The 22,469-nt window shown below is 40.6% G+C and overlaps 1 protein-coding gene across 1 annotated transcript in view; it reads right to left on the reverse strand.

The window, feature by feature from the left end:
• Positions 1-4,880: 4,880 nt before the first annotated feature.
• STN1 (STN1 subunit of CST complex) overlaps positions 4,881-22,469 on the reverse strand; it is a 42,389-nt gene continuing 24,800 nt past the window's right edge. The window contains exons 6-10 of the mRNA XM_030276351.4: positions 21,248-21,359; positions 20,357-20,519; positions 13,659-13,781; positions 13,041-13,113; positions 4,881-9,172 (exon numbers count right to left, since the gene is read on the reverse strand). Of these exons, the coding sequence (XP_030132211.4) occupies positions 9,015-9,172; positions 13,041-13,113; positions 13,659-13,781; positions 20,357-20,519; positions 21,248-21,359 (629 nt within the window). The 3' untranslated portion in view covers positions 4,881-9,014. The remainder of the gene's footprint in view (positions 9,173-13,040; positions 13,114-13,658; positions 13,782-20,356; positions 20,520-21,247; positions 21,360-22,469) is intronic.

The raw sequence follows: 22,469 nt of genomic DNA on the forward strand, positions 1-22,469 counted from the left end.
CTTTTGATAGGAATGACAGGAATGGTAGAGCCTGTCTGGCATTCAAATCTCAAACTCTGAAACAAAGCATGGTGTGATCTTTTTTTCTTATTTTTTTAAAAGCCAATTGCATTTCATCTTCTTGGGGGATTACTGCTTTTCAAATGAAATTCACTCTGGAGATAAATAGGCCCAGCTAATATGGTAGAAGGCAGCCAAAGGGACCAGCAGCAGTGCTGGCAGGGCAAATCCCCCCTTCTCTAGCACAGTGTCTTCGTGCCCCTTCCCCTCCCAGCCTCCTCAGCAGAGAGTGCTGCTTTGTCAGCCCCTCTGTGCAATCCAGTATAATGGAAAAACCAAAATAATCTTTCCTTCTGCAGGCAGTGTACATGCTTTTCCAACAGCATAACAGCTTTTACTTACATTATGAAAGAGCTGCTTCACCCTCTGGACTTAAATTATAGATTATCCTTTCCTTGAAGCAGCTATCTTACAGTTTAACCCTTCCATGACTAACGTTATTTTTCAGTCCTCTCTTAGCAGTTGTGGATGGAGGATTTCCCACTGTGGTGTGTGCCCTGCACAGTATTTAGGGTGGTAGCAGAACATTGCACACTGCTTTTCATCCATGTACACCTTGTACTTTTCCATTTTTATAGAGGCTTTGTAGATATCTCCTGAAGCACTTAAAAAAAATAAAGCAAGCCTAAGCCACACTATTCTTTATTTATGATATACCTGTCAGGCTTACATGTGAGACAGCTGAAGTTTACCAAACTGATCACAGGTTTGGATTGAAATTCCTCAGGTTTCTTCCCAGATGCTATCCCTGACTTCAGCATGTTCACTGTTCTCAAAATAGCACATTTTGAGTCTGGTTTCTGCTTTATCCTCTGCAAAAAAAAAACCATGGTAATCTCCATTATTGATAACATGGGCTTGTTAAAATGAAGTCAGCCTAGGAAGAAATAGTGTTTCTTTGCACTTTCTTCCCGTTACTTCTATGGATACATTAATGGACACTGAGATTTAAAATTTCTGCGAACCCTTTTTGAAATTTGAATTTCTTTGTTCACTCTTTTTACTCATTCAACCCTTTCTGAAACCAAACAGTAATTTTATTTGGCTGCACAGTCCCTGGAGAAAGTAGGAGAATTTATCTGCCAATATCCAAACTAGAAAATATTTGACTGGCAGATTGTGAACTATAAAAATGTACAAATAAAACCTTATGAAAAGTTGCTCATGGAACTGCAGTTTGAACACAGGTGATGAGCACACAAGCTTGGCACTGTAAGAAGAATCTGTAACATCCAACCTCTACCACTCAGCAGTGGAGTGCATTAACTTTTTGTTTTGTTATCTTCATACAAAAGCAGAGTGGTTTTCCCAACTGAGAGACTTCTGTAGTAAAAGCACTTTGGATCTCCTCAACAGCAACATCATCCCATGGGTAGACACAGAGAGTTTGGCTTTTCCCCCCTGTCATTAGACTTCGTAGAGCAGTGATGGAGATGCTTGAAAAATAAAATGCCCTGTAGGATGTTAATTGCTTGTAACAAGAAATGAGATCATCCCAAAACAAAAAATGGCCTGTGGAAAGAGAAGTTACATTTTCTCTAGCAGGGCCTGATGCAGGTGTGCTTTTCAGCTTGGAGCAGTGGACACACCATCCACATAATTCTAAGTGTTTATTTGGATCCAGACATGTGTTAAGCTCTGGCCATGCAGCACCAGGAATGCAAGCTGAAAGAACCATTTCACTAATGGATACTTTCTCAGCCACTTTTCTGGTGACTGAGGCACACAAACCACCTGTGAGACAAGGGCAGCTTTACCTTCAGGATCATTCTCATCAGTTCATGACAACATCTGTGCGACAATTACATGATCCTGAACATTTTAGTCCTCAAAGGCATATTGGTGACCAACTTTCATTTTAGCATCTAACTTTGAGCACCCAAGGCATTGGTCTTTTAGGAAGGACAAAATACTCTGTAGAACAGACCTGTTCAAGGATAGTGTAAGGAAAGCAGAGAAAGAGCATATAAATACTGCTGTGCTCTATGTAAATTTTCCCAGCTGTTTATGCTAAATGTTCTCTTACTCCATTTTTCCTGACCTCATTTCCTCCTCTGCTTTCTAATTGCAGAAAATAAAACAGTACAAGTCCTTGCTTTCATTACATGCAACACCTGCTGCTTGTTCTGAAACAGATGTCTACAGAATCAGGCAAGTATTTCTTTAACCTTTTTCAGTAGGACTCATTTCAAAAGTCTTTGTGCTAAATCCTTCTCCTTCAGCTTCCTCTGTGTTTCTCATCCTTTCCTAAATTCAGGGTTCCAACAAAAACTCTTCTCTATATCAGTTTGCTCTTGTTATGTTTGTCCTGGATCACTGTACTCACAAGAGGACAGAGACCATAACTTCTTTGAATCAGGAATTAAGTTCAAGAGACTTTGTTGAGGGGAAAAAAAGACAAGGTGAGAACAGAAAACAATGAGAGGGATTAGTCAGTGGTGTAGGCAGTAGTTCAGAATACCAGCTGGCTTGTTACAGCTCAGAGGTTCTTTTGTGGACAATATAGCGAAGAGTTCTATGTGAACACAAGGACAGACCCTACACTATCAAAGAAAATTACCAATATTGCCGACAAGAGAAAATCCCAGCCCCAAGCACTTTTTCATTTCTGTTCCTTTTTTTCATTTCTTTGTTCTTTGCCAAGAAGAGCACATGTTAAAATCTGTTAGGCCTGCAGGACTTGGAGGACTCCATTGTTGGGGAAGCCATTTGAGGGAATAGATTCCTCCCTCCTATTTCCAAGTATCACGAATATTTGGCTGAAGTCTCCACTCCCGGGAGGAACCATGAACTTTCTAGGCCAATAACAGACTTGGCACATACTGTCTATAATCATGTTGCTATGCAGTGACATACATTTGCTATTTATCTTACCTTGTTTCCAGCAGAGGGATGTGAAGGTGGCAGAGAGCTCCAGTTCTAGCTGGTAGGGAAGTGTGCCTTCTTCCAGTGAATAACAAAAAAGCAAGCTAAAACAAGAGCTGTAAGACATGCTGTGCCAGGTTAATTGGCACTGCAGTATTCAGTAGTTAGCACTTACTGAAAATCGTTCCTTTAGGTTATTTCTTTCACTGGCAAATTCCTGGTTGTGTTATTCTCAGGCAATCTTGTTGATCTGGGCTGGTTTCAGCTTGTAAATTGCTGTGACTAGATTAGTATAGCCTCCATTGCACATTAAAAGATATTAGTGGAAATGGGCTGGTGGCATCATTAACAATCAGTTGCTCAACTTTGCACCCCAATGCAGCTTTACCAGATTTTAATGGATTTGCAGTTTGCCACCATGGCTGTCTTAGAGCAATCTCTGTGGGGAAACTTCTGCAAAAACTGTCCAATCATTTCTTAAAAGAGCACTTGCAGAGCAAGTACTTCTTGTGGCAGCTTAAGTTACAGGAACAGGTTCTTTGGGATTGTCCCATGTGTGGTTTCTCTGGTGTTGTCTGACTTTCTTCCTTCCCTTTCAGGGAGGCACTGATTTGGGCTTCCCTATTCTATCAGTGCATCCATTTCCTACAAACGTGCCAGACCATAACAGGTCATGGTCCTTCACCCCTCTTAACTAGCCAAAGTCACTTGGGGTGGTGGGACAGAGGTTGACCAATGCCCAGACACACAGTATAATCACATCAGAATAGAGTCACAGTTTCTCAGAAAAAAACAGGCTAAAAAGAGACACATTAACTGGGAGACAAACTCGAAGTCCACATCAACTTTACAAATCATGTCTGCAATGAGATCTGCAAGGACATGAAAGTGGCAGGGAGAGGCAGATAGCTTCTACCAGGGGCGTGACTTCTGCTTGTTCAGGTTTGGGCAAGACATGACTCTTATTTTTTAATTATAATTTTTTTTGTGCTTGGATACCTGCAAAAAAAAAAACACCACTAGAATATTTAGAGTGCTACTAAATCTTCAGGAGGGTGGGGTGGAAGGAGTGCTGTTTTAGTGAAATTGCAGCTCTTTCCTGCTGGGAAGAAAGTTGCTTCTTCTGGTGCCTAGACAAGGAGCAAAGGACAGACTGCTGGAATCAGAATGGGCTCTGAACAGTGTCAAGTTAGTTAGGCAAGGGGATTATTCTGAAAGTTTCAATTGCCAAATTCTGACAAGGATATTTGCGTTAGGAAAGATAAAGGAAACAAAATAGAGGAAGGGATTTTGACATGATCTGTGATTGTGAATGAAATGAAGGGCCCGAGAATCAAGTCAGAGGGGAGAGTGGAGTTCAGGAATAGATGAAAGAAATTAGGGAGAAAGTCTTCTGTGCCTGACAGGGTATACTGCTGGGAATGAAACCCAAGATCCTTGGCTCAGCATTTCCCTGCTGCCCACAAGGATCCACAAAAATGTTGCTGTAATGCTGGGACTCCTGGAGAATGGTAACCAATTATTGTAACTATTCTTTTATCTTTGTGGCTGAACTTTTTCTGCTCTAGCCTGGAGGGTTGGGGCAGGAGGACTGGAGACTGTGCTGAAAGACAGCAATAAAGAACATAGCGCTGCACTGACAGGAAGTTTCAAAATTCAGGGTGCCCATGGGATCTGAACTTGCTCCCTTTCCCATTTAGAGGTAAGTATAAAGATACAAATCTTTGCTAGGCACATCTTTTCCCCACAGGATCAGCTTACTCTCAAAGTAAACCAAACAGCATTTCTTTGACAAACAGATTTCCAGTACTTTGTCTCGTAATTCTCTGTGTGGCTCCATGCCTCACTGGCTGCTCATTGATGAATTCCCACTTCAAATAATGAATTTGCAAGTCCTATTTATGTTGTTCATCACTGGAATACACAAGTATACATAGATTGAAAACAGTAACAGCTTTTAGTCATGTCGCCAATATTTAACTTGATCATTTATTATTTTGAAAGTAAATCTTCATTTCCCAAGCAGTTTGTGTAAAATGCATGTCCTCATGGGTCCAAATTTACAATCCAACAATTTCAGAACAAGAATACTCAGAACTAATTTATCTGGATTTCTATTTTCATGAAGTCATCTAAGAAGCCATAAGAGGAAACAGGATTCCAGAAAAAATATGATACAAATAAAAACAGGGAGATCATCATTGCCTCATAGGCCTTGGAGAGAAAGATGACAAGACAAGCAAAGCAATATGCATGGAAAAAGAGGCACAAAAATACAAAGCTATTAGTACTAATAGAAGAACAACTTTTCCTAAGTCCCACTCCAACATCTATCCATTCACTCTCTCCCCCACAGCCATATAGTTTTTCTCTAATAGCTCCCATAGAGCTTTTAATGACTTGGACTAAAAAAAAAAAAATGGAGGCTTATGACCTACACAGGGAGTTGTATTATTCACAATTTACAGAAGGGGGAAACTGAGGTATGAAGCAACCTCATCTCTTCTCTCACATAAGCAGAGGGCAGGGACTAAAGGTAAAGCTGTTTCTTTGTTTCCTCACCAGAAAAGCAATCATTGTGCATTTTCCTAGAATACTGAGATTCTTAGGTAATTTTTGTTCTCAGGTGCTGCATTTCTACAGAAACTTATTTTTTTGAGATAACGTAGAAATGCCAACTGCTTTTAAAAATTCCATTTTCCTTACCTACCTTTTACTGCCATAACTGTTACTATGGAAACTGGAACTGGCCATGAAGCAGTTCTACAACATGAATTCACACTTGTCAGTCTTACTTTAAAGTGCCACCTTCTAAGTTCTTTAATAAACCAGTAATAATTGTGTTGCCTAATGAGTTTTCAAATTAAACAAAACAAGAAAGCATGCTTTCACTGAATGCTCTGCACAATATTTCGTAGGTGTGGTCTAAGAATTTTAACAGTGTGCATGATATGACTCTGTTGGTTAAGGATATGATCTTTAAACAGAGAGACAGTTTATTTGCAGTAAAAGCCCTAGTGTGTGTAGTCTGACTTACATAAAGGTGACTTATACCAACATGGGTATGTCTAGACTGCTGTCACAGAAGCACACTGTAGAGATACTGAGTGAATGGGTAAATCAGCCTACAGTGAGCTCTGTGCTCCCACAGCTCCTCAGGGCACTGCTGTGCAGGCATATGCATCTTGTATTCCCTGTAGGTGCAAGAGGGAACGCTCTCAACCAGAGTAACTGCTAACCTGGGCTGGGTGGCTACTGTGGAAAAAATAAAGCATGCAAGCTTAAGACACAACTATTCTGTAGAGACAGTCAGAAATCTGTGTAGCTTAAATCTAGCCCCCTCCATTAACTTTAGCTTAACCTTTCACTCTTGTAAAAACTATAGGCTCCCTTGTGTTTATTCATCTTATTTCCCTGAGACAACTCATCTGAGAAAAATCCCTTTTTCCTGTTCTTAGGTAACAAATACCATCAGAACACACCCTCCATCACAAGAGTTGAGTACTCCCAGCAAGGATCAACTTAAAAACTTCCAGGGACAGGTTCTTTCCAGAATAACTTACCATGTTTCTTGAGGTAAGTTTCTTCTACCTCATCTCCAAGGCTTTGCAGTTGTTCACTGCTTTTGAACTGCAACAGGTCAGGACTGATGCAGATATAAGTGTCTGCCCTTTCTACCTCCAAGCATAGAAAATCAGTGGACAGAGATTTTAGGCAAAATTTACACAAAGAAACACATCTAAAACACAGTAAGTGCAGCCTCAGAGTTGGAGGCAACCGAATTTGCACATGTAACTATACAAACTGCAAAGCTGAGGATTTAATCCTATTTTGGTATGAATTTATTTTAAAGAGATCCTAAAGAGCAACATGATCTCCAAACTCTTTTTCTCCCTGAACTCATCCAGCCCACACACTCAGCTGTCATCCTCAGGAGAACCAGGGTCTTTCTTCTAACTTAAGAGAGGAGATCACCTTTCCCATTGAGCTAGCACTGTTCCTTTAACCCTTTCCCAGCAAAAATAAGCTTCTGCTAATACAGAACATTTCAAGAAAATGGCCAAGACAGTCTTGTAAATTAGATGCCATGCTCTTCCAAATGGTCTGAAACACATCATACTTTCCTTTAAAATATCCTAACATTCATTCCAAATAAGCAACTTAACCATATGTACTGCTTAACTGTGGGCAATTCCTGAAGTGAATTTGAATTTAGGGATCAATATTCCAAGCTACTTCTTCCATAAATAGCCTTTTTTAAAGCATCACTTCAAACTCATCAACAATCAGAGCAGGAATTTAAAAGCACATCTCCCCAGTGGCCAACCAGATCTTCTCATAGGCATAAATTAAAGTTTCAATTCCCCTCAGTAGCACTTCACTCAGCATCTGCCTTCTCTGTCTGATTTATAGAGATATCCAGGGTGTGGGGAGGGAGTGGGGAACAAACACTCTACAGCTTTTCCTTAATCCTTTTCTATTTCCTTCTGCACAGGTACATCCCTTCAGCATCCATTCAGGGCCCATATTAAGATCTGACTAAAGATCTGGTACCTGACTCAGACCAGAGCAGCAATGTGAGGAAACCAGCTACTGAGTCCTGCAGCAAGTAGGGAACACACAGCAAATGAATGATTTATCCATAGTTCTCTACTATGAACAAACTTACTGTCTCTTTAAGGCCAGAGTTTTCCATGGGCCTCTGAATGCAAATGCCAAATATTTTGTCAAGCCTTTCTCTTAGCCTATATCTCACTGCAGCCAGGGCTTGGAGTGAGGCAGATAATATAACAAACCAGAGAACTGGCACACATGGGGCTACTCACTGGCTTTCCTCATGCATATGGTTTATTTTTCCCTGCTATGTCAATCCTTATATAGGGCTTTACCACTACAGCTGCCTCCTGGGAGTCTGCTGTTTCAACTGTTACAGGGAAGGTGCAGAGGAAAAAAGGATAAATTCAATCTTTTGTACTCTTTTCAAGTTAAAGATCTCACCTCCACACCATAAATTAAACAGATTAATTAAACAGACAAGTCCCTGCAGTAGCAAGCCCTCTCTAAGCATAAATATTGAACTCTGTTTTTTAACTGTTGCACATAACAGAGTTATAATTATTCCAGATCAAACATCTTGCATGGTAACCTTCTTTAGGCCAGTGTTCTTTCATCTATGCCTTGTGTTCTGCAAGCACAGATATGGGCAGTATTTTACCACAAAAGTGCCAAAGAATAAAAGACACAAAAAATAGCAGGCGGAGGCAATTACAGTGGATCTCATTGGCTTCTGTATTTTCTTTTCCAATCTAATTTATTGTTTTACCATCTGTGATCTAGGAAGCAACTGAAACAGGAAAACTGTAGCTGATTTTGAGACTTCTTGTCTGAAGAGAAACCACAACAACAGGCATCAGTGGCACAGATGGGAATGCAGAGGAACACACACATGCTTGACAACCAGTGGGCAAGGGATGCAGGATTGGGAAGGGATGCAGGACCCCATTCCTGAACATTACTTTACAGAGAATGGTAAGGATTGCTTTAGTAGTGGGAAAGCTGTCCAGATTGAGGAACACATGTTCACAGACAAAGATGCACCAGCACTGCCAGGAAGGACAGGCAAATCCCTCTGTTTGTGTGTCCTTTCTCTAGGTGTCACAAGTTCACATAAAAAGCAAGATCCACAGCTATTACCATATGAAACCTAGCAAGATCAGTCTTTAAGCCAGAAAAATATCTCCTGAGATGACCACTGCTGTAAACAGTGATCTTTAGCAGAAACTTTTCTTTAGGCCCATTGGATGCAGATGTGAGGATGGTGAATGTCTCATACTACTCAGTTGAGCACAGTTTCTTTTCCAGTTTCCCTGCTAGATTAGAATGTCCAGAATCAGTTTGATACCACTTTCACTAGGAATAGCAAGGCTGTCAGGAAGAATATTAAAACAAGTATTTGAACAATTTCTCTGAAGCTGGACAAAAATAACATTTGGAGAATCAAAAGGCTTTTTTTTTATCCACTATCTAGATCACACCAGATAATTACAGCTTCTTACAGTCTCTCAACCTCTCTTTCTTATCTTTTCTCTTTAAAATACCATGAAATATCCTTCCATAGTGCTGACAACATCACTGTTACTCTCCAGTAGTTCCAAGACACGGTGCATCACCACTTCAGGCAGTGAGGGGCTGTAGCTCTGCCGAACACAACTCAGGACATGAAGGAAATGGCAGCCTTTTTCAGCATCTGCAGAAAAAAGGAAAATACAGCCAGGCACGGAGGAAGTATTTCAGTCTGCCTCTTTTGAACTATCATAATACAGATCAATCATGAAAAATCCCAGAGCCCTAGATACAGAAACAGGTGTGTATTCAGAAGAAAGAGATCCTGTCTGTGCCTAGAGTTCTCCAATTATCAACTGTTCCCAGTGACTTTTCTGGGAAGTGTCAGGGCTGTAACAGTAGTAATGAGGGGGAAAGATAACTCAGTCTTGACAACTCTTAACACACAAGGTTCAGTAGAACTTGATGAGGAGTTTAATAATGTAAGGGTACCTCTACTGTCCACCTATGCAGGCCATCCAATATTTTCAACTTCAGAAGGAACCAAATGGAAGTCATTTTACTGAGACCCAACTTCACAACATCTAGCACAGCAGGGAGGTGCGTGGCCAGGGCCTGTAACCGCTGGCCCAACGCTGGCATCTTGTGGAAAAATTGTTGCACTGCAACTACATTCACCTCGCAATGCTATCCCACACCTACCCTGCAGACCACCCAGGCAATTATGGGAGTAGAAAGTCATGGAACCATCAGTATCAGATTTTGTCACCTTTTAAGGGGAATTAGCCCTGCAATGTACAAGAGAATGGAAGTTTAAAATAACCCCCTTTGCTAGGGGCAAGCACAGAGGTCCTTCATGACTGAACACATCTCTTCTCTGCCAGGTGGGGCATTGTTTCAAGCTGTCCCAGTCATCATTTCCTCCAACACAGCCTGTAACTCAATACAAGCACGCTCTCAGTCCCCCATATGCTGAGGTCCACAACCTATTTTTCCACATCAGCTGACAATGGAAAACAGACATAAATCAGATTTATCAGCACAAATTATTTTCCTTCGCCTTAGTTCACATGATGCAAGGCAAGTTTGATAAGGGTACTGAGAAACTGCCATGGGCCAGGAAGGGGGTCTATATTTTGTTGGGTTTTTTAATTTTTTAGTTAATTCTCTACTCTAGAACCTGCTGAGCTCCAGAGCTGCCTTAGAACCTGCTGAGAAAAGTCACTGGTAGATAGCAGTAAATAAACAGTTCAACCTAATTCTGATTAGGCTGTGAATCAGGCAGAAATACTTCCTCAGAAGTATCCAGCATGATAAAAAGACCTTCGTGGCCAATAGCCAAAAATGTGTCCACTACCCTGGGAGAGATAACTGCAGAGAACAGAACAATGCCTCTACCTGGTCATAGTGATTGTTGTTGCAAACAAAATGGGTAGCTGCACTTTGCATTTGTCATAGGTTTGTCATAAGAAAGTCAAATTGCCCATCCCTGGTATAGAGTAACTTAAATCTCAATGAATTACACTAATGACTCAAGTGTTACCTAACAGTACAATGTGTACCTTCCCACTAGATGCTGGTAGAAAACAGCACTTTGGGGAAGCTGCAGGTGTGTACAATGATTAAGTAACCCCAAAACACTCCTGTCCCTCTTTCACTGACATCCTGGGTTCTTGCTTTTGTCCAGCAGCTGAGGGAAGCCAGGCTGTGATTAACTGTCCTGCCTGACAACCAACATCAGAGGGGACAGAGTTTTGGAACAACTACCATTTGCTCACTGCAGACATCTTACACTGGGTACATTCTGACATATTAAATTTAACTTCAAGTGGTTCTGGTTTTTGTCCTCTCTTCCATTAGCCTGATCTAAGCCTAAAATTTATAAAACAGAGAAACAGAGCCAATTTATATAACAAAGAAACAAGCCAAGACCCAAATCCATTTTGCAATTCAGTCTGGAGTAGAAATGTGCTATCTGGCTATATTAAGTTTCTAGATGGACCCACAGTGGTCTCTCATGAGTGCATTTAAGATCAGGTATTATAAGTGGAGCCAAGGACTAGGATTGTCATGTAGGCACATTACAGATCAGGGCTTGTGCAGCTCTGAATAGGCAGGCAAGATTTTTTTTTTTTTTAATTTGTACAATAGTTTCAGACAGCTGGGTTGGGCCTGGGAATGTGTCACAACTACAGCAATGGGGCAAGGCGTTGCCTGGAAAACTGGCAGAGAAGTAACTCATCGGAGAGAAGAGTTTGAATTATCATAAATCATCCTTCTTGTCGTGGAAGATTGCTATTACTCCTGGAGGAAAACGGGTAGGAATTTCTCGCAGCACACCAGAAGAAGCCCTAGAGGTGAATGCCGTGCGCTGTTTCCCCGCCGGAGCCGCGCTCCCGCCGGCAGAGGGGGGCCGACAGCCGCGCTGAGCTCCGCGCTCCCGCATCATCCCCGCACCGCAAATCCCGCCGTGCCTGCCGGGCTCCATCGCAGCCGCTCGGCTTTGCGCCTATTGCCAACGACCAGGACATCCAAATGGTCCTTCTGGAAACCAGCAAAGGGACGCTGACCTGGAAATTGTCCTCTTTACAGCGGGAAACTAAGCAGGAGGAAAACTTCGAGGAGAACAAGAGGGTTTGTAAAACAGTTGCTAATTTTAAACTGCTTATTATGGAAAATATGGCTTTGAGGACTCAAGTCTCTTCAAAGTCTTTTCTGTGACTGATCTACAAATTACTCTCTGCTGTTGACCTTCCTGACCGAAAGAAGTTCCCAACTTGTCATGGATCACAGAGTAGTTGACCGCTGTGACAATGCACAAGGGAACAAACGGGAGGCAGTCACTCAGTGCCCCTGTCAGCTGTAGAGAGGTTCTGGCCTTGACGGTGGCATAGTTATATTAAAAAGATCAGGTTACCAGGAGATCTAGCTGATGTATAAAATGAGCAAAGGAATGATTTGACTCTTAGAGAAATTATGTCTGTTAACTGGATAAAAGACAATAAAACAATGTGATACAGCAATTTGTTGCACTGAAACACCCTCAGTCAAACAAGCCCATATTAACCTGTATGCCCAGTAGTAACCTCTTCTCCCAAGACCTTGTCTACAATTGTACCACTTCTTATGAGAGACAGTTAAAACTCAAACTTGATTTTGCCTGACTTAGCCTTTTTTTCACTGCAGGATGACCATCATACTCCAGGTCTTGCAAGTGCTATTGTAGTTATGATAGTATAGGGATATGAGCAATTTAAGATTTTATGCCTTATGTTCCAGTCAGTCATTTATTCTGTACTAAAGCACATTCTGTCCCACAAATAGCTGCACTCCGGCAGCAAGTGATCCCTGCTGGCACATTCTATCCCATGAACTGAAAGACACTCTGTAGCAATGTACCTGTGTAATTAGAACAGATTCAAGTCAGGCACAAGTTATCTCTCTGGCAATAAGACACAATAGTTTGAGGAAGAGGGATAACTCAGCCACCTGAGGCACCTTATCTGAAAAGAAATAGACTTTGTCCAGCTGAAATCCTTAACTACAAAGAAATACCATCTGAGCTCTACTTGATCTTAAAATCTCCAGAGAATATCCTACTGACTTAAGCAAGTTTTATTGTTGATTTAAAGGAGGCGGGGATTTCACCTTTCTGCATGGTCACTTTTGTGTCAACTCCCCAATAGAAACTGAACCAGCAAGATTTGCTACTTCTCCAGAGTGCAAAACAACACCTGCTAGGTGGTGACCTGACTTCATTACATTTGGTTCCTCCCAAAATCCAAGTATTCTCAAAAGATACAGATCTAAGATAATGACTGCTTCCTGCTGCAGAAGTTTGCTTCCTGCTGGGCACACCTGCTCTTTCTCACTCCATGCTCACAGGAAGCTGCTCCTGCACTCCTGCTTTTAGCTATACTGATTAGCTACACCAGCAGCAGCCTGAGTTAGAGGGTGAGGACAAGCAGCATATCCAATCCAGCAGCAGGAGGAGATATTGTCATCAGTGTATCAGCACCAGCTCAACAGAGCTTGATCACTCTGCTACTTACGCCTGGGTTTTCGACAGTCTTCTCTAATCACATCAAGGGTCACTTTAAACAGCTCCTTATCATGCTCAGTCACCTGAAGAAAAAAAGGAGAAACTGGCCTTGCTGTTGAAAAATAATCCAATGCTATGGTGTATTCTAAGCTAACACTGTCATAATTACACTCTGCATTTCATGCTGACTCCAAGACTAATAATGGATGTCAAATCTTCAGGCAGTATTTTTACTACTATTAGCAGCATCGATGAGTTAGGTGAAGAACATAATACAACAAAGTTTGACCCAAAGGAGGGTGACTGACTCAGCAGAACAGCAAGCTTGAACCCACTTTGATAAGGAGAACTGCCCTGGGCTCCAGGTTTCAGTGAGCTCAGCTGGATCAGAGCAGTTTGGCAGTCCAGTGAACATAGGCAGAACTTGGAACAACTCAGTGGGTGATACAGAGGTACAACCAACAGTGAAGTAAGCTGCAGAAAATACTTCTGAGTAAACTGAGAGCACCTGGATGTCTAGCTTCTCTTTCTGAAACATTTCTACTATTTCTGCAATATTTTTACTGTTTTTACTGATTATGAAAGTCATACTACTGAACTTGTTTGCAACCACAGCTCAATTCCTTACATAGTATAAGTCCTTGGAGCTGCCAGGTTTCTGGAAAACCACTCCTTTTTCTTGTAGCATCTTTATTGCTTCCTTAAAAACAGTGTGAATCCTTTTAGAACTGGAGTTACTTTCTGACTTCACCTGGATGGAAAAAAAGGAATGAAGCAGATGGTGAGAAATCTCAGATCAACCAAAGTTATCAGCAAAAGCTCCGGATGCTTTCAAGAAGAAGATAACTTCAGATCATCTTTAACATTAATTTTGTTACACATTTTTCTTCATTTAGTAATTTACAAATCCTATCTGTTATGTATGAAAATAACCAGTATCTCTGAGCTTTAAACAAAACCCAAACAGCAGAAGCTTGTACCAATCTTAAGGAACCACAATCTCTAAACTGCCTTCTTTGTGATTAGCAGCTATTTGGTGATGCACAGAGAAATCTTTTTTTTTTGGAATATACTTGTGATGCTTGAAGACCATTTGACTTTTTTTGTTACTCAAACTTTGTTCACTTTTAGAGTTTTCCTGGTAATAAAGGTAGGAAGGTAGGAAAATCAGTATTTTGTAGGATGATATTCAGGAGGAATCCAAGTGTTGAGGACTGGATTCCCATCTCCTGATTTCAGGAAAAGGAGAAAACTGACAAAACCAGTATTTGTTTCTTGCCACCCTTGTTTCCAAATTTTTACAAACATTCTGGTCATGTTCCCAGGAGTTTCTCCATAGCCTAATGAAGTGAAAGGATAAAAAGCATGCAAGAAATTAAGACAACTATACGAAATAAGGAAACAAAGAATTCAGTTTTGAGGGCAGGTGGGAAATCAGTTTTTGTGAAAGGAGAACAGTGTGTCTGGAAGTCCATAACTGAGGTTATTTAGAACACAGGGGATGTGTTTGGGACACATCTAACAGACTAGAAGGAAGGGGAGGGAAAAAAAAAAAAACAAACAGGGAAAAGCAGGGTTTGTTTGGAAGTAGAGCAGCGCTAAGAGAGTGGAAGGATAGCTAGGGAAGTAGAAGGAAATAATTCCTTGTGGAGAAGGGAAAGTATGTGTAGATAAGAGCAAGACTGTAATTTACTCTTCTCCATCTCCATCTGTCCTACTGTGTCCTTCAACCTCCCATTTATCTATACAGACTGCTTCAGTTCCCCAATTGCTGTTTTGTCATCTGTTGGGAGCACACTGTGCTCTCTGTGGTTTTCTTTGAGAAGGGAGCTAAACTCCTTCCCACAAACCACCATGAGACAACTAGAACCACACCAGAACAACCAGAGCAAGATTTGCCAAGCCATTCCTTCAACTATCACCATAAATGCTCCCACCCTGTTCTGAACAAAAATATCAGACTTCACATATCCTACTTCACTCACCAGAAGCAGCTCAGAGCCTCGGGAGTGAAGCAGGCAATCATCATGAACTAGAAAGAAAGTCCATGAATATGCAAAACGGACACCACAGGAGCAAAGGAGAATATCTCCTCACAAAATATTCATTCAATCCACTTGCAGTTCTCAAGTGACACTCCAACAGCCTGGAAGCTGATGTTCCTAACTGGGAATAGTACTGGGATCCAAAAGGGATATTGGTGTTAACATGCATCACAAGTTTCTCCCTCCTGTTCCTCCAGATAACCCTCAGGATTTCAACAGGCCATAATCACATCTCTCTGTCCCACAACAGCTAACTCTCTTTTTCCTCTCAAATCACTAGTAAAAATAATTGCTGAATACTTCAAGATAATTGACACTGAACAATGGCTCTTATTCTCAGTTCAGTTTCCTCTGTTTCAGACTGAATGATTCAGTGCCTGAACCTTGTCTGTCCTCCTGTCCACCACAGCATCAATCTGGATAACAACAGACTCTACTTCTAATTACAAACTTGGCCATTGTTCCAGTCACAGCATTAATAGCACTAAGGTATTTCTCTTCATTGTGCCTCTTCTGATGAACTGAAGAAATAAACATAAAATGCAGCAGGAAGGATTAAGTGAAGAGTGAATATTTGCTCACAGAAAAGCACACTCTCACGGCCATATGTAAAATGAAGAGACTTTGCCTCTCACTCAAATGCAGTAAATTAATCCTCAAGAATATAAGAAATTGCTAGCAAAGCAACCAACTCAAGACTCTGATCAATTTTTAATGTGAAAGCAAACATTTGGGGAGAAAAAAAGATAAAAATATTTCCAAAGAAGCACAATAATTATTCAGTTTGGCTTACCACTGAAATCCTGTCAGAAAAGGGAGATAATTAAAAACAGACTCTGTGTGAACTGACACACAGCTCAGCCTGGATGGATACTGAAACAGAATCACTAAGAATGCAAGTCAAGGCATTGACAGAGTGAAAGCAGCGAGGCCTTAATATAAGTAAGCAGCTGCTCCATATCAGCACTCTCGTATGTGCTGCAGAATCCACAGAAAAGGGCTTCATAGCAGAAGGACTGTTTCTGAAAACCAAAATAGGGCTCCTGCCTACTTTATTAATACCATATTTTTGTATATTAATACAAAAATATTATGTACTATTGGTGTTTAATAGTACCATAAAATGACAGGAAAAATATGGGTTTTTTTCTTAGTGTGCTCTAGAACCTGCATCCTCCTCTCCATTCCTCTGGGTAAAACAGCACTTACATTTCTTTGTCAACACAGTCTAAAATTGCTTAGTCTGCTCTTTTGGTCCACCCAAAACAAATCCAGCATCTCCTCCTGCAGATGCACAGGTCAATAGCACTTCTCCCCAACACCTCTCACAATGTTCACAGCTCCTTTTGCAAAGTGCCCCCGTTGGGCAGGCCTTAGTTTCAGGGTGCACCATTTCAGATTATCTGAAGCAGTAACAGCAGGGTCTTCCCCCTGTCTTCCAAATCAGGTCCTTTTCAAATAAATTAAACTGTACATCCAAAACACTGGAGCATTCAAAGATCAGTCATCCCTTTTGTAAAACACATTGTGTGTGTGTATGTGTGTAACCTGACAAAGAAGCAGCTATTAAATAATAATTTTACTATCATTACCCTCACTCCCAAAAATGGCCAAGGGCTCTGTAGCAAAGCCAACAGAAAAATCTATGTATCCAGAATTAAGTTGGTACTTTAATCAGTATGTTCCAACTGATAGGCCTCACTGATAGCTTAGTGGGCTGGTGCTGTGCAACCAGTTATTCTCAGATCGTTCAAACAAGACAAATTTTTTGTACAATCAATAATAGGTCAAAGAAATGAAGTGGCAGAGGAGTTAGTGAGTCTATTCAAAGCACTGGAACTATGTAACCTTTGACTCATTATAAATCACACCCTGATGGTGTTAAAGTTTCCTGGTATAACTACACATTTGATTCTACTCATGGAATCACCTTTTGCAGTTTCTAATATAATGTTTAATCCTGGGCTTAGGCGTGTGACAGTTTTAGTAATAGTGATCCTGGACATGTCAGTCCTGAAGACCTATAATAAGCCTTGCAATATACATATTTAAAGCAGTGGTGACACTTCCTCAAGAGGCAGAAAGACAAAGACACTGCATCAAGGACTTACAATGAACTGTGTTACACCTACAGTACAATGTACAGGGTAGACACACACAGTGTGAGCAACACTGCAAAACTTCCTGCTTTAACTACTTCTTGTTGGTGTCCTTGAGATAATACTCAAATCAAGAGGAGTACAAAGGGCACCCTCTGAAAAGCACAACTCAAGTTATGTGTCCAAGCCAGTGACATTCATGAACTGGAATGGCAGCACTAAAATAGCACACACTATAGCTTATGCATGGCAGAAGGGCAGAAATATTGTTAATCAAGACTGGCTGGTTTAAAGCATTTCAGTTGAGAAATTGGATGGATCCACTTAACATGTAGCTTTCTTTAAAAGAGGGACCAAAGGCTTGTCCGTTTGCCAAACATAATTGCCTAAGTCCAGCAAATATACTCTGGAGGTTCTCTAAGCACAAAATTACTTTTTCTTGTTTTACTTGTAGTCTTCCTTCTGGTACCCACCCCTCCAGTCTCAAAAGTCACTTGTTTTAAGGAGCAGGGAAAAGGCAACACCTTTGGGATAGATGGGGAACTGGTTATGCCAATTAAAGGTCCAGTGGCTTTAAAACTCATAAAAGATTTGTTAATTTTTAACTATTTTTAAAAGCAGTTAAATTCTCTTCCTCATCATCTGTAGACTATAAAATTAAATTTTCCCTAGTATATGTCTGAGAAGAGGAAATTATTTCAGTTCTGCCAGATGCATTTGCCAGAGAGAAATTTATTCTGGATAGACAGAAGATTGCAGTGCCAGGGAGGCAACAGGACTGGAACAAAGTATTTATTGTAGGACATGTATGGGATGTGGACAGGGCTCAGCTACACAAAAATGCTGAAAAGCAACACAGAGATGCCTGCCTACCTCAAACTATCCCAGCTAACTCCTTCCATTTTCACGCTCTGCTCCACTCCACAGCAGCTCATCACCTCCCTGGAGAAAATATTCCATGGGGAGAACCCTCCCACTATGGTGAATACCGTGCAAGTGCTTTAAAAGTTGGGAAAGAGATGAAGGGGGAAAGGGGGACAGGAACAGAAAGGAAACAAACAGTTTAACAGCAACTTGTGCTCTAGAACACTGGAATCTGGATTTAAAAATTAACTATACATCCAAATAACTCATCCTTTTACATCCAGGAAAAGTGCAAGAAGTGAACAAGTGTGTATATTGCGGCATGGCCTAATTAGCTGAGTTGGCTCTGTAACTCCTGACTTGCCAAACAGGCCCAAAATAGTATTGTTCCACATCAGCAGCATCATTTATCCTCTTGGTTTGAAGGCAGTGCAAAACAAAAGACTACTGAAGAGAAAAAAAAGAAGAGGGACAGAAATCTGATCTATTACACTTCCTTTTGTGGACAGAACTGGGTACTTGACCCTTTGCCAATTATGAAAAGTGACACCTTCTAGAGACAGAGTAGCTGAACAAGGAAATACATTTCCAGAGCATTACCAGGCACTCCTAAGGCATTCATGCCACTTGACAACTGCAGGTCCTTTCTTATGCAAGAACAGATAACCTTATTTGCAAGAAATTAATAGTAAAGGACAATAAGGAGAACTGCAATTTCTAAATAAGCATCTGTGTGCCCCAATTCCTGGGACATAAACTCACATCCTTGTATCAGGGTCAGGAGCAACTATTAATTACTATGATAGCTCTTCATGACTGCCAACAACACTGATGCTACAGTATTTTTCTTGGTTTGGCATTTTTGAGTTGTTTTTATTTTGGTTGGTTGATGTTTTGTTTGGTTTGAGTTATCTTGGGGGATTTTTTCGGTCTTTCTATGTTTGTTCTGCACTATTTCCTACTTTAAATGGCTTTGTAAATTATTTATCTTGGTCTTTCTATAAATGCTGAAGCGTTTAAGTTTCCAGTATTGGACACAACGGCCACTACTTCCTTTAATGTAAAGTATTTGGGAACTTTTCATACTGTTCCAGCTGGTTTAGAAAGTACCAGGTGCCATGTTGGATAATCTACTAGCAAACTTTTCTGTCTAAAATGAGAATAGCTCCTGTTGGTGCTAATATCTATGCTTGTTTTAAAGCAAACCAGGAAAAAGTGCTTTAAATAAAAACAAACAAACAAAAAAAAACCACCCCAACCCAGCTATCAAGAACAGCTATCAGCAGCAGCTCAACAAGGCCAACAAGAAAAGAGCTACTTTTCATTATAATTTGACCTCTTCTGCAAGAGACTGGCTTTTGTGTTATTTTTTTGGGGGTTTCTTAAGAATTAAGCAATTAATTAGAAGTCAACAGAACATAGCACTTAACATTACAGTGCACATCAAAATCAGGGTGAAAATGACTGCCAGGGATTTATTCCTCTACAGAAAACCAAAAAGTAAACAAATGAATCACAACACTCCAGTTTAAGTTCCAACTGCCATTGCTTTCGTGGTAAAAGATGTAAGCTTTGCAGAAATTTATCACTTCATACCAGTTCAAAATCCGGTTTGTAATTTGTCCAACTAATACAGAATAATATAAAGCCATTTTACAAAACAAGTTTTGTTCTGTTTCCCATTCTGCAGCTGATCAAGAGGTTATTAACTCATTGGAAAGTTTCTTAATAGTTTGGTTACATGCAACTGCCTGTAAACTGATTTTAATCTAATCCCACCTTCTCATCATTTCAATCATGGCCTTTCACAGTTAGGCATTTCTAATGTGAGAAACATGTAGCAGGGAACACTGTTCATCCACTCATCATAACCTCCTCTTGAAAGCTGCATCTCTATTAATATATTGAGTAAATGAGAAACAAGACAAAGATTTTGTGCTCCCTTCTCCTGATCAGATTCAGGGTCTCAAACCTCTGTCTGAAAAAACTCAAGCACCTTAAAGAAATCTCTTTTTCTGACACTGCTACTAATTACATATCTAAATAAAGTAGTGACTGTTGCAGGCTGTAAGATTGCTCAGCCCTAACACAAGATTACCCCTAATAACAGAATGTTCTTACATTACTTTTTCCAGCCCAGTTTTATGTCTAAAGTAAGAAGATTTCCTCAAGCTCTGTAAATAATTAATGTGTAAAGCTAAAGCACTAGTGTTCTTTGAATCCGCTGAAGACACCAGTCTCTTATCTGTTTATGCTTTAAAAAAGTACATGGTATTATTTCCCCCCACTAAAAGCTTGGAACATGTGCATTCACTCACCTCCTCACAGGTGGGGCTGGGTAGATGCAAACCCATCAGAGACACCAGAGAATCAACTGTCTCCAACTCCTGCTGGTAAAAGGTCTGAATTTTGTTTTCTAATAGAAAGCCTTGCACTTTCTCCTGCAGCATATGAATTGAGAAATTCTGACCCTCCAAGCCACTACAAGGATACACAGAACATGTCAAAATGTAAGAAATGGGTTTTAGAACAATCACATAAAGTCAATTCACTGGACAGGTTTCAAAGGTCAAAGGATATTTTACTGACCTTAAAGAATTTGAATTTAAATCCTTAATTAAACCAGATCATTTTTATAAGTATAAACATTCAACTGTTCTCCTTCAATCTTTTGCTATGACAGTTCTGTGAATTGAAGATCTGCAGTCTCTGAAACAACACTACATGCACCAAGCCTCCCAATAAGCATTCAGCTTCCCTGAAACTGAGTACAGGAGTGGGTGTTGACTCAGTTTATTGAGGTTATGTATTTGTGATTTGACAATGACAAGGGCAGGAGAGCATTTCAGTGGATAGTTCCTCAATCTTACACATAAAACAGCATCAGTCAAGGATACTTCTCCATCCTCTCTGACCTCAGCCCCAAATCCCAACTTTTTTCACTAGATGAAATAGGTCCATACAGTTTTACTGTATTTTGTTTTCTTCCTAATATTCACTTTAGTTTGGCATTATATTTCTTTCCTCAGATTATGGACAGGTATCTCATCTCTATGTATAATCAATTATTTGGGAGAAAAGCACACTGTATATTAATGCAGTCTAAATCACAGCCAGGCCCTGTTCTATTTTTTTCCAGAGTTATTACAGGTAAACAATAATAATAGCCCATACTTTGCCCCAGGAGCAGTTCTGCATACTGCATTTACCTCTGTATTTCCTCAGGGACCTTGAAAGGTTTATCATAAACTTCTCTATAGAGACAGGGGAGCTCCAGCATTCTTGAAATCTGAACATCACACACAGGATCATCCACTTTATCTGGAGAAGCAATGAGAACACGTAGACCTGGCTAGGACTGCCATACAATTTCTTAAGCAAGCAAACCTGAGCCAGCACAACAAAGCTTCACAGCCAGTATTAAATTGGCAAAATTTGTTCATTGTGGTTTTTATAAAAACAAACCACAAAGGCCAATCCTTCTTTTACAGTTTACAAGGAGGTAAAATGGCCTGTTGAGGTGCATTACAGATTATGCTTTTGTCTGACAACTTATTTAACCAGAATTTATGATCTCTATTTTACCTTTCAGCAGCCTTTATCTATTAAATGAAGTTAACACATAGTAAGGAGCTTTATTTGGGCCAAAGTGAAAGCAATTTAGAGGCTATTTGAATTGCATGGCTCTCTTTGGTATTATTACCAACCCATGAATGGGTTGTATATACTCATAAATCTTCTGTCTGGAAAGGAGGGTTGAACTACCTTGCAAATTTAAGCTAGAGCTGAAAAATCTAGACTTTTCATCTGACTTACACTGGGTTTTTAAAAGACAGGATTTTCTTCACTAAAGAAATAATTTCAGTATTATCTCTGTAAGATCTCACTGGAGAAAACCAACTCTTACCCAACAGCACAGACATGGAGCTGAGAAGAAGTTATGTAACTGGAAGCTCCCAGAGCTGTGGGCTGCAGAGCCTTGCTGCTCCAAGAGCTGTCAGACACAGAGGCAGCACCTGCATGCAGATCTGTGCCTGAGGAACACTTCTCCCTCATCCTGCAGAGCCAGGGAGCTGAGGGGAGCCAGGCTTCAGTGGGACACTGCCTATATGCTGCTGCCTGCCCATGGAATGGATTGTACAGGCTGTGACAAACAGCAGCCACTTCTCCAAAGCCCTCAGCGCCCTTGGTGAAGTGGGACACAGATGGTCACCAGCTCCCTTTCCACAGGCTGTGGCTGCTCTGCTTCAACACAGAGAAATCTAAAGAGCAAATCACTCTTGCAGACACCCAACCACAGTATCTGTGTGGTGTTCTTGTATGCATGCTAATCAGCTTCTACAGTTTTTCCAGGAATGCCTCGTTTACAGGCAATCTAATCTCACACATTACATAGTGTGTCTTCTAACCTTATGCTGCTACAATTGAAAT

This window comes from Taeniopygia guttata, chromosome 6 (assembly GCF_048771995.1).
Source record: "Taeniopygia guttata chromosome 6, bTaeGut7.mat, whole genome shotgun sequence".
NCBI lineage: Eukaryota > Metazoa > Chordata > Aves > Passeriformes > Estrildidae > Taeniopygia > Taeniopygia guttata.